The following is a 12,489-nucleotide window of genomic DNA, read 5'->3' as shown; positions in this document are numbered from 1 at the left end:
GATTAATTAGATAAGTAAGGAGTTGGAAATAATGCATCAAAGATGCCTGACAACGTCAGATTAACGGTATGAGTAAACAGGCAAACAGCAATGGTGTTCATTATCTCACCAAATAAGAAATAATCATTCTGTTGGCAAATTCTGTCTGTTAAAAAATGAGGCAGCGTTAAATGCTGACAACTTTCTAAGTTATGGCTCTTTGGCTGATATGATAAATCTGACGCAGAAGTTTGCTTGTGGAGAGCTTCAGCGTAGCATTTATTTGTGTGCCACTGTGCTATCGATAGAACCACAGATCTCCAGAGAAAGCAGCAGCGCAGAGAAAAAAAACCCATTGCCATCATTACCCTATGACTGAGTAACTGTGTGCGCTGGATGCGGATGCAATCCACGGCACAAGGAAATGAAGGAATGAAAACCGCCTCTGGAGTTTTCTCGCTCGGCGGTGACATACATTTCTGTGGCTGCACTCGGCAGCGCGGTGTGTCCAGCGCTACTGGGCAATACAGAGAAAAAAGGAAACGGAGCACACGGAGGGGCACTGCACTACAGCTCTTTACATGGCTACAGTTGGAATAAAACACCCACGAGCCCACTGTAACAGTTATTGCCGTGCTTAGCGAGGGGCGCATCTCCCCAAAGTGCCTACACGCGCTATCTGCGCCGATGTTCTCGCTAGGGAAGGGACACTCCCCGGAGCCGCTGAACAGAATTTACCCTGGTTCTGCGCGGTGTGATAGCCCGACACAGGGGAGACAAGCGGTACCGAGCCCCCGGGCTTTCTATACACCGTACAGCAACAGAGCGGACGCGGGGGTGAGCCTGCCACACCTCTGGGCTATGCGCACCACCCGAGCCCTGCCCGGTGAGCTCGACCCTCCCCGGCACACATTCGCTCCCGTCCTCCCCGCTCCGACACCGCGGCGCAGCGCTCCGGCACACGCTGCGGGAACGTCCCGCTCCGCACCGCGGGCAGATAGATGCTGTCAGCGCTGCCGGCTGCGCTCGCTGTGGGAGATGGCTGGGTGCTGCCCTTCGCCGTGTTCCCAGCCGCTCGCTGAGTCGGAGTTTCCCGAGCCGCCCCAACTCGGATAAAACACACGCGAGCGCAGGGAAGGAGCGCGGGGCCGGCGGTGCGGTGCCCCCTGCGCGCTTCCCAACTGTTGCGGGAGGCGGCGGGGGCCGCGGTTACCTTGAGGATGAGATCGGTGTGGTGCTGGTCCAGCATGTTGGCCTTGCGGAAGGAGGTGATGATCACCCGGCCGTAGCGCCCCGGCGTCTGCAGGTCGGAGTAGAGCCGGTGCTTGGAGCGGTTCACCGGGAAGAGGCTGTCCACCAGGTTCCGCTCGATCTTGGCCAGGCTGTGGGTGGGGGCCAGGAGGTGCTCCACGCTCTCCTCCACCTGGTAGCGGCTGAAGCTGGCGCCCAGCAGGATGGAGATAAGCACGGGCGCCGAAGCGAAGAACACCGGGTGGCTGGCGACGAAGTGGCCGAGCCGGGAGAAGGACGTCCCCAGCCCCCTGTGCAAGACCTGCCGCAACATCCTAGTGCGGAGGGCGCGCAGGAGGGCGAGCGCCGCGCCGGGGCCCCCGCGGCTCCCCCACGGCCCCCGCAAGACCATGGGGCGGCCCCGCCGGGCGCCGCCTCCCCGCCGGCCGCGGCTGCGGGGGGCCGGGGGCCGCCGCCGCGCGTCTGCGTGCGGCCGTGCGGGGCGCGCCGCCTCCCTCCCGCCTGCGCGCGCGGGGCGGCCGAGGCGCTCCTGCCTGTGGCCGCCGGGCGGCCGCGCGGACCGCGGGGAAGGGAGGGGACGGGAGAGGGGGGCTGCCGCCCCGCCGCCGCCGCCGCCCCTGGCCGCGGGCAGCGGCCGGCGCCGCTCGCCGCTCCCCGCCCCCGCCGCGGAGTTGGCGCGGGCGCGGGGCCGCCCGCAGAGTGCTGACTAATCCGCCGGCCGCGGCGGGCGGGGCGGGCGCGGACAACCCTCCGCGGTGCCCCCGCCGCCGGCGCCCTCCGCCGAGGGGCCACGCCGGGCGGCGCCTCCCGCCGGGGCCGCGCTCGGGACGCCGCGCCCCGCCCCGCCCCGCCCGGCTGCCGCCCGGCCCCGCCCGCCGCGCCGCCACATCCCCGTCCGCCTCGGCGAACCCGGGCGGTCCCGACGGGCGGCGGAGGGCGGCCGCTCCCCGCGAGGGAGCCGAGAGCGCTTTGCGGGAGCCCTCCGCCCACGGAGCCGCCGCCGGGAGCGGACGGGGCGCCCTCGGCCGCCTCGGGGTGCCCGACGGCGCGCCCCGCTGCCCGGCAGCCCCCGGCCTCAGGCGGCAGAGTGGGCATGTGCGGCGCCTTCCGCACATGCCCATTAGGGAGGCCGGGAGCCTGCGGCGGGGCCGCGCTTGCCCGGGCCGCTGTACCCCGGACCCCCGAGTAGCCCCCGGGCAGCTCCGGGCGCCGGCTGTGTCTCCCGGCACGGGGCGCGATCTCCCTATAAACCACATGTTGAGCTTAGCGACCAGAGCGGACGAAAACGTGTGCTTCTGATAAGGGGTATGAGGCTGTTGGGGTTCCTGGCGCTCGTCAGCTGCCCCAGGCTTTTAGCTGTCAGCTCGGCGGTGCTGGTGTGAGGTCCCAGCTGCTGCCCTGCGTGCTGCCTGCTGCGAAGGGGAAGTTTCAATCTGAGGGTGTTACACCTGTTACGCTGTGTGAGCAGCAGCAGCTCCCTGGTGCGGTTACTGCTGGGCTGACTGACATCGTCCCTCCCTGTGCATCTCTACAGTGTCTGACCCGAGATCGTATTGTCACACAGACAGCCACCTTGCCATTGTACCCACTTCTTCCCTCACAACAAGGTTGTGCTTGAAGGCTAACCCAGTGTTTCGTAGCTTCTGACACGGCCAGTGAGGGGATCATCTGACTGGGTGGAGCTGGGCTATGCCCACCGATGTCCCCTGGTTCTCCCAGTTCACCATCTTCCAACCCAGTGGGTGTCATGCCTTGTGCTCCTTGTCATTGGCAGCTCACAAAGAGCACTTGTCATTGCTACTGGCAGTGTCATATTGCTTTTGGTCTCCATTAATTGACTTTTATCATTACTCAAAATGAAGGGGACTATTAATTATTTTAGCAGGCAGCCATTCCTCCACAGCAACCTCAGCAAAGTCAATGTGAGGAGCTGGCACCCAGCACAGCCCTCAGCATGCTGAGGTGGGGGTCTGCAGGCCTGCCTGGGCTGTAGGGAGCAGCCCTGTCTCTGCTGAGCACCCCTCAGCTCTGCCTTCTTCTGCAGGGAGCAGGAGGGCAGGATTTCCATCATCACGTCTGTGTGCCACTTTACTACAGCTTTGAATGGCGCTTTACAAAATAGGTAATGATGTCTCATTGCTCTGGAGAGTTCCCAAACTAAATTAAGGAGAGAAGAATGGGAAGAGAGGACCATCCAATGAGGTGCAGGTGCTGGGGAGTGGGATAAGGAGGGGGAGGGCAATGTGATTATGTCCTTTCAAAGTGAATGCCTCAGGGCAGCCACTTTTGGGGACAGTGTAAAAGGGAGATGGAGAAAGGCATGACTCATAGAGACAGCATTTGCGCAGGGTTTAGGTCTGCTATTGAGAGCAGAACGCCTCTTTCAAGACCTGTGCAAGGAGTCCGATGCTCGGCTGCTCCCTGTGACTTAGCACTACTAACCCCTTCCTCCTCCCTTCCCAAAGGGCTCCTGTGCAAGAAAAAGCTGAGAAGTGCTGGAGGAGGGGTTCCTGATGGGTGATTTCAGATGAGCGAGGAGGGCCTCTGGGAAAGGAAAGGTTGCAGAGCAGCTGGGATGGCTGCAGGAGGTATGGAGAGAATTGGGATTTTGTGCTGTTCTGTTAGGCTTGAGGAACCAGAGGAGGTATTTTAGGAGTGTGCGCATTGGGTTTAGTGCTGTGACTGGGGAATGATTTTTGCAGCAGAGTGATGTGTGATGTGTGATGCAGGTTCCAGCTGGAACAAAGTTACCCACAGTGAGGAGATGGGTAACAAAAGTCGTCTTTGTTTTTGAGAAGGAGCTAAAAGAGAGAATTTCCAAGGAGACTTTGGCTAGGTTTGCAAGGGATACAAACCCTTTTTCACTGAAGTTCCCCACATTATGTTCATTTGTACCTGTAGAAAGTCTTGGTGATGACATGTTGAAACATTCTGCTTGTGCCAAGGGATCAGAATGCCAAGAGGCCAGCCCAAGGTGGCTGGGGAAAGCAGCAATTCTCATCTTATCACCCAGCTGTGTTCTGCATGCTATTTCTTGGCCTTAGGCCTGGGACCTGGGCCAGCACCAATTAAATTGGTGAGGGCACAGACAAGGTTAATGACAAAGTTAATCTCCCATTGCTGATTGGTGAGGGAACCTCAGAACTGGTTGGTGGTTTTTGTCCATTTGCAGTTAACAGGAGAGCATAGTCGAAGGTATCCCTAATTCCAGGCTGGATCCTGTTGCAGAGGGAAGATTACCCAGAAGTACTGATCTCTTTGCTGATGTGTACAGCACAGGGACAGGATTTGCTTATACTGAAAAGGGTGTTACAGAAACACCGTGGAAAGTTGTAAGTTGGTCTTGGTGCAAATAATAGTGTGTATTTAATAAATGAACCATGGCCAAGGGATGGCCACGTGTGTTGTCATCTGCACTCACAGATTTCATTGCCAGAATTCAAGATGGCTGATTCCTTACCTCCTGAGACAGGTGACCGCCACAATCAGCCTTGTTGAAATTCTTCCTCTTGTGTCTGTGAGCCCCCAGTGTTCACTGAACAGAAGGGTGAGGGTGAGAAGAGGTAGCAGTGAAGGATTGCTATGGCTGCATGTGCACTTTGGCATTGCGGTCTCGTGTGTCCTGATGTTCTGCCACCCATGGCAGGCTATATGTACGCTAATTGGACTTGCTAATGCAGATCTTGGGAGGAGACACAGGAACCAGGAGGGATCTTTTTGCATGAGCTAAAAGGAAAGAAATCCTCCCGCCTGGTGCTGCGTGAACACGTCTGCTTTTTGCAGCCTGTCCTGAAAATGCAAATGCATAAGTGCTCCTCACTGGCCTAGTGGATACGGAGACATATAAAAAAAATGTAAATCACCAAGTAGTACTTTGACAGCTGATGCCCATGTCTTTCCCGAGGGCCCTAATGGTCACTCTTCGGCAGCTCTTTGCTGATTCATGAAGACTGCTAAGAGAAAGTGTGTGTGACTTATCTTTTATAGAGTGTAATAAAAAGAGGGAAGTGCCCCGTGTGGCTGAACTGCAGCTCTGTGGTCTGTCTCTGAGATGCTCCATTAGCTGGCTGCTGGCAGTGATGATGCAAAAATGGGAGATCCCTGGTTGAGCCATTAGCATGAGCAGACTGAAAAACTGTAGTGTCACAGTGAGCCTTGCTTTTCCTTTGCTTGTATGAAAACTTGGTAGAGGGGAAAGATGATTCTGTTCCCTTGGATGTTGGCATAGGCTGCACAAAAGCAGCATTCTACTTTTGGTTAGATTCTCCTGTATTCTGTAAGATGCAGGCTCACTTAAGCCAAAGCCTTTGGACCATTATTCTCTGGCTGTATTTTTGGCCAGGCTCTCTGATGCTCGTGACTGACCAGACTGTTAATCCTGGCCTCTCACCTGCTCGTTTCAAAACAGTGACTGCTGACATCTCTGTCAGCACTGCCTCCAGCATTAGGAAAGGGTCTTTCCTTCACCACAGCCAACAATAATCTAAAGAAAGGTCCTTCCTTGCAGAAAGATGGATTAAGTTCTTATTTTGAAATGCAGTCTAAATGGTCCTGATGTACTGAAATGTAACACCTAATATAAGCAGACGAGTCAATTTACAGCTTTCATACTACGTTTTAAGGAATAAAACAAGCAGACAAGACAGCACAATAAATCTGCTCGCTGTCCCAGTCTGGTTGATGTTAATTGAATGTAGTTTTAGCAGATAACTGGATGATGCGGCTTCCTAAAAATAGGAAATGCTATTTTGTCAGAAACATGAATTTGTCCAAGGAAGCAGAGGACAGTCTTAAACAATATATTCTTTAGGATGAAAGTCTTTTGACCAATGAAGCAGCGCATATGTTTGGTTACTGTCCTGTGTGCACAACACGTAGCTCATATTAGAACAACCCTGACAATACCAGAAAAACAATTACATTATTCAGCACTCAAGAGAGACCAACAGAAAAAAAACAAATATCATTTAGGGACAAATTATTCTAGGAAAACAGGAATTCACCACCAGGTGTATAAAATTAAGGCTTCTTTGGTTTTAAAGAGGCAAGTTTTAGTAGAAAACAAAACGTTAACTAGGAGTTTAGTAAATATGTCTGGAGACACTGGAATTTTGGCAGAGCGTAACTCCAAGAATAGTGTGAATGTTTCTTTTCTGTTGATGTGTCTTCACATAAAACTGGGCAAAACAAGTAGGTTGCAAGTAAAAGCAAAAGAAAACACACATGGCTATGTTGGAATAGGATAGCATTTCATTTCAAATTCAGGAGTAAATGTATGCATATACACACCTATATAGACATATATGTGTATGCAACTGTGTATATACACCTAGATGGCATGTGTGGAAGTGCATGTTTACTTGTATACATATATCTGAGTGTACATGTAAATAAATATTTACACGCAGACATAAGTGAATAAAGGACATTTAAATCATACACTAGCAAAACTTTCTGATGTTAATATCTTTTGCAGGGTACTTGGGTCATTTGAGAACTATGTAGACTTTCTGTTATTGGAGGACATTAAAGGCAACTGAATGAATTGGTAAGGTGTGACATGAGCATAGCTAATCCCACTTTGGCGCAGAAGGATGGATGAGGTGTCCTTGTGATGTCTCTGTCCACCAGCACTATCTTCTGTGAATCTAGGATATAGCTCAAGAGTAGGTTAGGTGTCCCACACACACATCTGATAAAGTAAAATAGTCTGCGACTTGTGAATGCAGAGACATTTAGTACTGAGATGGAGAACAGCTCCATAGCTCACCTACAAGAACAGAAATCACAGGCTTGTTGGTAGTCCCTGGCATAGCAGCCAGGCTGTAGAGGCAGCACTGGTCAGTCTCTCACCCGTTAATGCTTTGCATTCTGACTTAGATGCCCTTTATAGCCTTTGGCTCAGCTTTGTGTCTCTAAAGCTGTTAGCAAAGAGAATTATCTAAATATGAATTACGGATGTGCAGCTCTGGGACAGCGCACTCTGACTCAGAATTTTCTTCATGCTGCTCTGTCACGTTTGTCCACCTGCATCTAGATTGCATATTGAGTCATATTGACAACGTAGTTGGCTATAAAGAAAGAGACCTTCAGTAAAGGACATTTTAAAAAAATCTCTTGTATTTTTTCCTCAGCTTTTCAGAGTGTGTGTGTGTGAACTGGTATCAGGTTAGCTATGTTTTAAACTATCACAGATTTTCTGTATCATTGACAGGACAAAATGCAAGCATTGGTGGAATTATGGACCAAGGACTGAAAGCTCCGGGAAGCAGGTTTTGCCACTTCTCCCCATGCCTTTCTTTCACTAAAATGGGGATGAGATAAGCTGCTGCTCACTGGGAGTGGAGAAAGCAGAATCAGCAATTTAACAGCATGTAGGAAATGCGATGGTATGCAGCAGTGTCGACCTATACAGTGTTCAGACCAGAGAAACCTTATTCATAAGATCGTTCATCACATCCCCTTTGTTACGCTTTATCAGTTGTTATTAAGTGCTGAAATGAGCCAAATAATCCTATGAAAAGTAAAGGGGAAGTGAGTTTTAATTACTCTGTACTCAGCCCGTTTTCAGCTTCCCAGGAAAACACACGTCCCATATAACTACTGTTATAGCCCTGCCCCAGCCTCCTTTCTCAGCACACACCAGGCAGTTGCACCAGGTAAGTGCTTGGCAAGAGTTTGGCTGTACCTCTGTGCTGTTTCACTGTCACGTCTTGAGCTGCTGTTGTTCTTTCCACAAACATGCCTTTTTTTCTGCATTGCTGTAAGTACTCAAGAATGAAGTTGGGAACTGTCTAGTTTCAAGAGAAAATAGAAGAACAATTAGGAATTTTAAGGAGCAAACTAAACAAGCGAACCAAAATATATTAAAAGCAGGAGATGGGCTATTGATTATTGATTAACATTATGCTAAATGTGGTCACTAAAGCATATTGTAGCTCTTCAATAGCACTTCAAAATGCCCTGTTACTTACTTACCCCATGCTGCCAAGCAGAGAGTGTGCAGTTGAAGGTTTCTGAAGGCTGTGCTAGAGTAGGACAAGAGCCTGTCTGGTGTTCTTTTTAAGTAATGAAAGCTTCCATGACAAAACAAGAAACATACAATGCTGAAAGAAACCCACTGCAGTAAGTTACAGGTGTACATTTTATGAACAGGTGAGATGCATAGGGCATTGATGGAGAGCACTTATGAAGCACATTTTCAGTTCAGAAGTACTAGAGATTTAAGCAGGTGTGTATGCAAAGTAAGAAAATAGCTTCCTATTTCTCTTGCATGCCTTCACAGGAGTGGCTTGATGTTCTGATTGTTCCTGATGCTCCTGAGGTAATAACAGAAGCAGGGGATTCTCCTGCTGTACAGCATCCATTTGATCTTCAGAGGGTTTTTTTGGTTGTGCTTTCTATGAAAGCTGCATTCCAAACAGCACTTTCCACTCACAAATGCAGAATTGTATTATTGCTGTGAATGTAACATGTTATTTTACATTTTAAACAAGGAGTTGGTGTTCTACCTGGGTAAGTACCATCAGCGTTAGATGACACACAATTAAAACTGAATGTCAAAACCTAATTTTCTAAGGCAAATGTTTAAAATGGCATGCATGCCTATTTTTAGATCAAAACCCCTTATCAATCCGTACACTGGCTTTCCTAGCAAATACGAACGTGCAGACCATGGCAGTATGAATCATCAGCTTGCCTCTGATCAGAATTCAGGATGTGCTCTGGATTGTGTATTATACTAATTGAGTTTGGCTTTGCACCTGAAAGCACACGCTTTATTTTGACTGCATGGGAATATCATATGAGGAAAGATTGCTTTATATTTCAATGAAATTTACTGTTAAGTTTTGAGGAAATCATTAAGAGTATTTTTTTTCTTTTTCTTCAAAGCTGCTGCAGATGTACATTTTGGTTCATGGGAGAAGAATTTTGTTCCTAAGACTAAAATCATGATTTCATTATTCTGTAATATTTATGTCATGGTAGTACGTAGAGCCTCTTCTTGCTGTTCCTGTAAAGTTCTTCCCAAATTCACTAACTCATAATAATCTCAAAAGTCACTATTTGCACATGCTTAGCAGATGGTTCCTAGGAGATGGCTGCTAAAACTACACTGCATTTAGCATTCTCGATGTGGGGCTTTGCAATAGCTTTTTTTGGAAGCCAGGGGCTGCTCTGGTCCCTGGCAATTCTGCTAAGTCCGTGGAGATTGTTTAGATTGTTTACCTATATACGTTTTGTGCATCCTCCTCTGATATCATGGGAGGTGAATTAGTCTGGCTGGAATGGCAAGGAAAAGGGATGAATGGAAATGCAGAAATTGTAGGAAGCTGCTGGGGAATAATGGTGCAGAGCGAGAATGGGACCAGGTAAGAATATAACACCAGGAGTGAATGCCAGGCTTCGGGTACACACTGCTTACAGGACTGGGAAATGAACAGAGATACCTTTGTAACTACCACTGTGCATCCTCTTCTTTGTGCTCCCTCTCCTCTACTGCCAGAGAAGAAGAGCAGCAATCCCTGCAAAGGGAGTGATTCATTGGAATTCCTTGAAAAGTTCCCCTCTTAACTGTGTATTAGGAATTCAGATCTGCTGTGGCCCCTCTGAAACACGGGGATTTACAGGGGTGATGGGAGACCATGTGCTTTACCAACATCCCCCTTCCAGGATTTATGTACAGACACATGTTTAAAAACGTTCAGGTTGCAGAGCGAAGCACTGAAGCGTTGAGAGACACCTAATTCAAGAAGTCAATATGACCTTAATTTGGCCTCAGTGTGTGCACACATTGTACTTGCATGGTTACACATTTGCTTTTTTTAAGTCTTGACCCCTTATTAGATGCCCAGAATCAACAAAAATTAGGGAAAGTGAGTTGCATATGGAATGAGCCTGTTCCCCAGAGGCTAGGCCCTCTGTCTTGCTATGGATGCTGGAAGGAAGCTGTGACTGAGCAAAGCAGAAGCCATCAGGGAAAGAAGAGGAAGCATTTCTGAGCTATGCAGTTGTGTTAGATTATTAGATTAAATATTAGATTCTGTCCTTGCCTTTTCCTGCTGTGCCTGACTGCCTGGGGACTCTGACATGTGGGAGCTGGGAAGCATGATTCCATCTGCGTGAAAGCGCAGGAGGAAAGTGTTTGTCTGCGGTAGAGAATCATAGAACCATTAAGGTTGGGAAGACCACTAAGTCTGACCGTGAGCCCATCAGAGTTGCAGAAGGAGACTGAGCACAGCCTCAGCTCCTGACCTTTGTTGGCTGTCTTCTTGCCAGGGCTGGGAGAGCCTCTGCGTAAAAGAGAAAATGAAGGTAACACTCATCGCTCTGTCATTGATGTGTGGCAGCGGCTTAACACAGTCTGGGCAGGGGTGAAAGTGGCTGCAGCCTGAGAGGGGTGTGGAGCGGGAGGTGAGGAGTAGCCACAGTTTGGCAAAATCAAGCTTTTAGAGGTGAGAAAAAAAGTAATTTTACAGTCGCTGGAGATGCAGCAGAGGATAATTCAGGAAAAACAAACAAAGAAACAACCAAAACAAAAGACCCCAAACTCGTTTAGTACTCGTAAAGAAAGCAGGGCTCCCACTCCCCGAGGAGGCCCTATGGGCAGCACCGGGCAGTGCCGGGCGGCGGCGGCCACGGGGCGGCGGTGTTGGGCAGCTCTCCCGCGGGCCCGGGCCGGGGCCAGTTGGGGTAGGGGTAGGGCCCTGCGCGGGGCCGCGGCGCCATTTGGTGGCTGGAGGTTGAGCTCGGGATCCGGGTTGGGACTGGGCTTTCGGGCTCCCAGAGCAGTGGCGGGAAGATGAGGCGCGGAGCAGCGGGACGGAGGGCTGAGGCAGCTCGGCGGGGCCGCGGTGCAACACCGAGGTGTGGGAAGTCGAAGCGTCTCTGAGTAGCAGCAGCAGCAGCAGCAGCAGCCGCCGAGTGCCTCTGAGCAAGTGTCAGAATGTCTTGGCAACAGTAGGAGATGTCTGTAACTTTCCCTGACTCCCGCAGAAAGCACGTCATGTAGGCAGGGCGGCAGTGCATGAACGCAGCGGTGTGAGCTTGGGTTGGAAGTGTGCGCATACACGGAGAGCAAAGGCTGCTCTGCTCCGAGCGGGGACCCGAGAGCTCTATGGCAAAGGCTCTGGCATTTCTCTCTGGCCATTAATTGGTTGTTACAAATCTGCAGTGCAGTCATGGCTTTTTTTTTTCTTCTTCCTTTTTTTTTTTTTTTTTTTTCCCTTTCCCCCTCTTTCCCTCTCCTTCATATTATTTGTTCTAATAGCAATATTAGTTTTAACTGGTGGAGAACACGAACTAGTTTCTTTGGTAACCGAGTCGGTTAGACACCCACACAAAGTTGGAATGTGTGAGGTGCAGACATTTTCCTTTTTAGAAAAGCTGTGGGCTTTGAAAACCTCAGCAGTAGGGCAGCAGTGTGTGTTCTGAGGGAGCCATTCCAGAAAAAGTTGTGTGTGCCATATGCAGATTTATAGCTAAGTCCTGATCTTTTGTTTACATAGACATATGGAACTTGAATGTATTACCTACAAATTGATTTCTCCAGTGACTTTAGGATTATATACTTCTTTATCTTCCCGTTATTTCATCCTTCTCCCATTCCCCATTTGTAGAGCATACATAGCTGTGAAGCAGCATGCAGCAGGAATGCAGTGAAGGTGAACAGGCTTACAAATGTGCTGCATTACTTCTTACTTTCCCTGGTGCAAGTGAAAAGCTACGCAATGAATCTGCCTCCTGATATTTTAAAGGTGAGCCTTTGTAGATAGCTTATTTTTAGGATTTAAATAGAAAGGTGGTCTTTGTCTTCTTGGTATTTTTTTTTTTTTAAAGCAAATTAGTACGTGCAGGATTAAAATTGTGAATGCGAATAGTAAAAATATGACTAATGATCCCTGTCCTATTGTCTTCATCACAACCGGTAGGTTAGACTCTATCAACAGCAAAAGCTTGGAGACTTTATTGCACTTCATCTAGTAACACATCGAATCCTCCCCCCACATTAAAATGTACATTTTTAAACATAACCTCTCTTGCTCCTGCATATGAGGCAAGATTGTACTGGTACCTGAGGAATGACAGCCATACAGAGAGGCTAAGCCTGACAAGGCCGTGTCATTGTTCTTGTCTGAAGGAGGTGTTAGAAATGAAACAAACAATGAAGAGTGAATGAGAGGGTTTTACCTTTTTTTGCTTTCCTCTTCGGAGTCATCTATCATAAAACAGAAAAGTAGGTATGTTTTGAGGTAAACA

General features: G+C 49.5%; 1 protein-coding gene across 1 annotated transcript in view; it reads right to left on the bottom strand.

Annotated features, from left to right (window-relative positions):
• Positions 1-1,621, bottom strand: part of PTCHD1 (patched domain containing 1) — a gene marked incomplete at both ends in the record, with an annotated part of 28,790 nt that extends 27,169 nt beyond the window's left edge. The window contains one exon of the mRNA XM_079537366.1: positions 1,193-1,621. Coding sequence (XP_079393492.1) covers positions 1,193-1,621 — 429 coding nt within the window. The remainder of the gene's footprint in view (positions 1-1,192) is intronic.
• Positions 1,622-12,489: the final 10,868 nt, after the last annotated feature.

This window comes from Tetrao urogallus (assembly GCF_951394365.1).
Source record: "Tetrao urogallus genome assembly, chromosome: 1".
Taxonomy (NCBI): Eukaryota; Metazoa; Chordata; class Aves; order Galliformes; family Phasianidae; genus Tetrao; species Tetrao urogallus.
The sequence above is the reverse complement of the archived record's forward strand: the minus strand, read 5'-3'. Positions and strand labels throughout refer to the sequence as shown.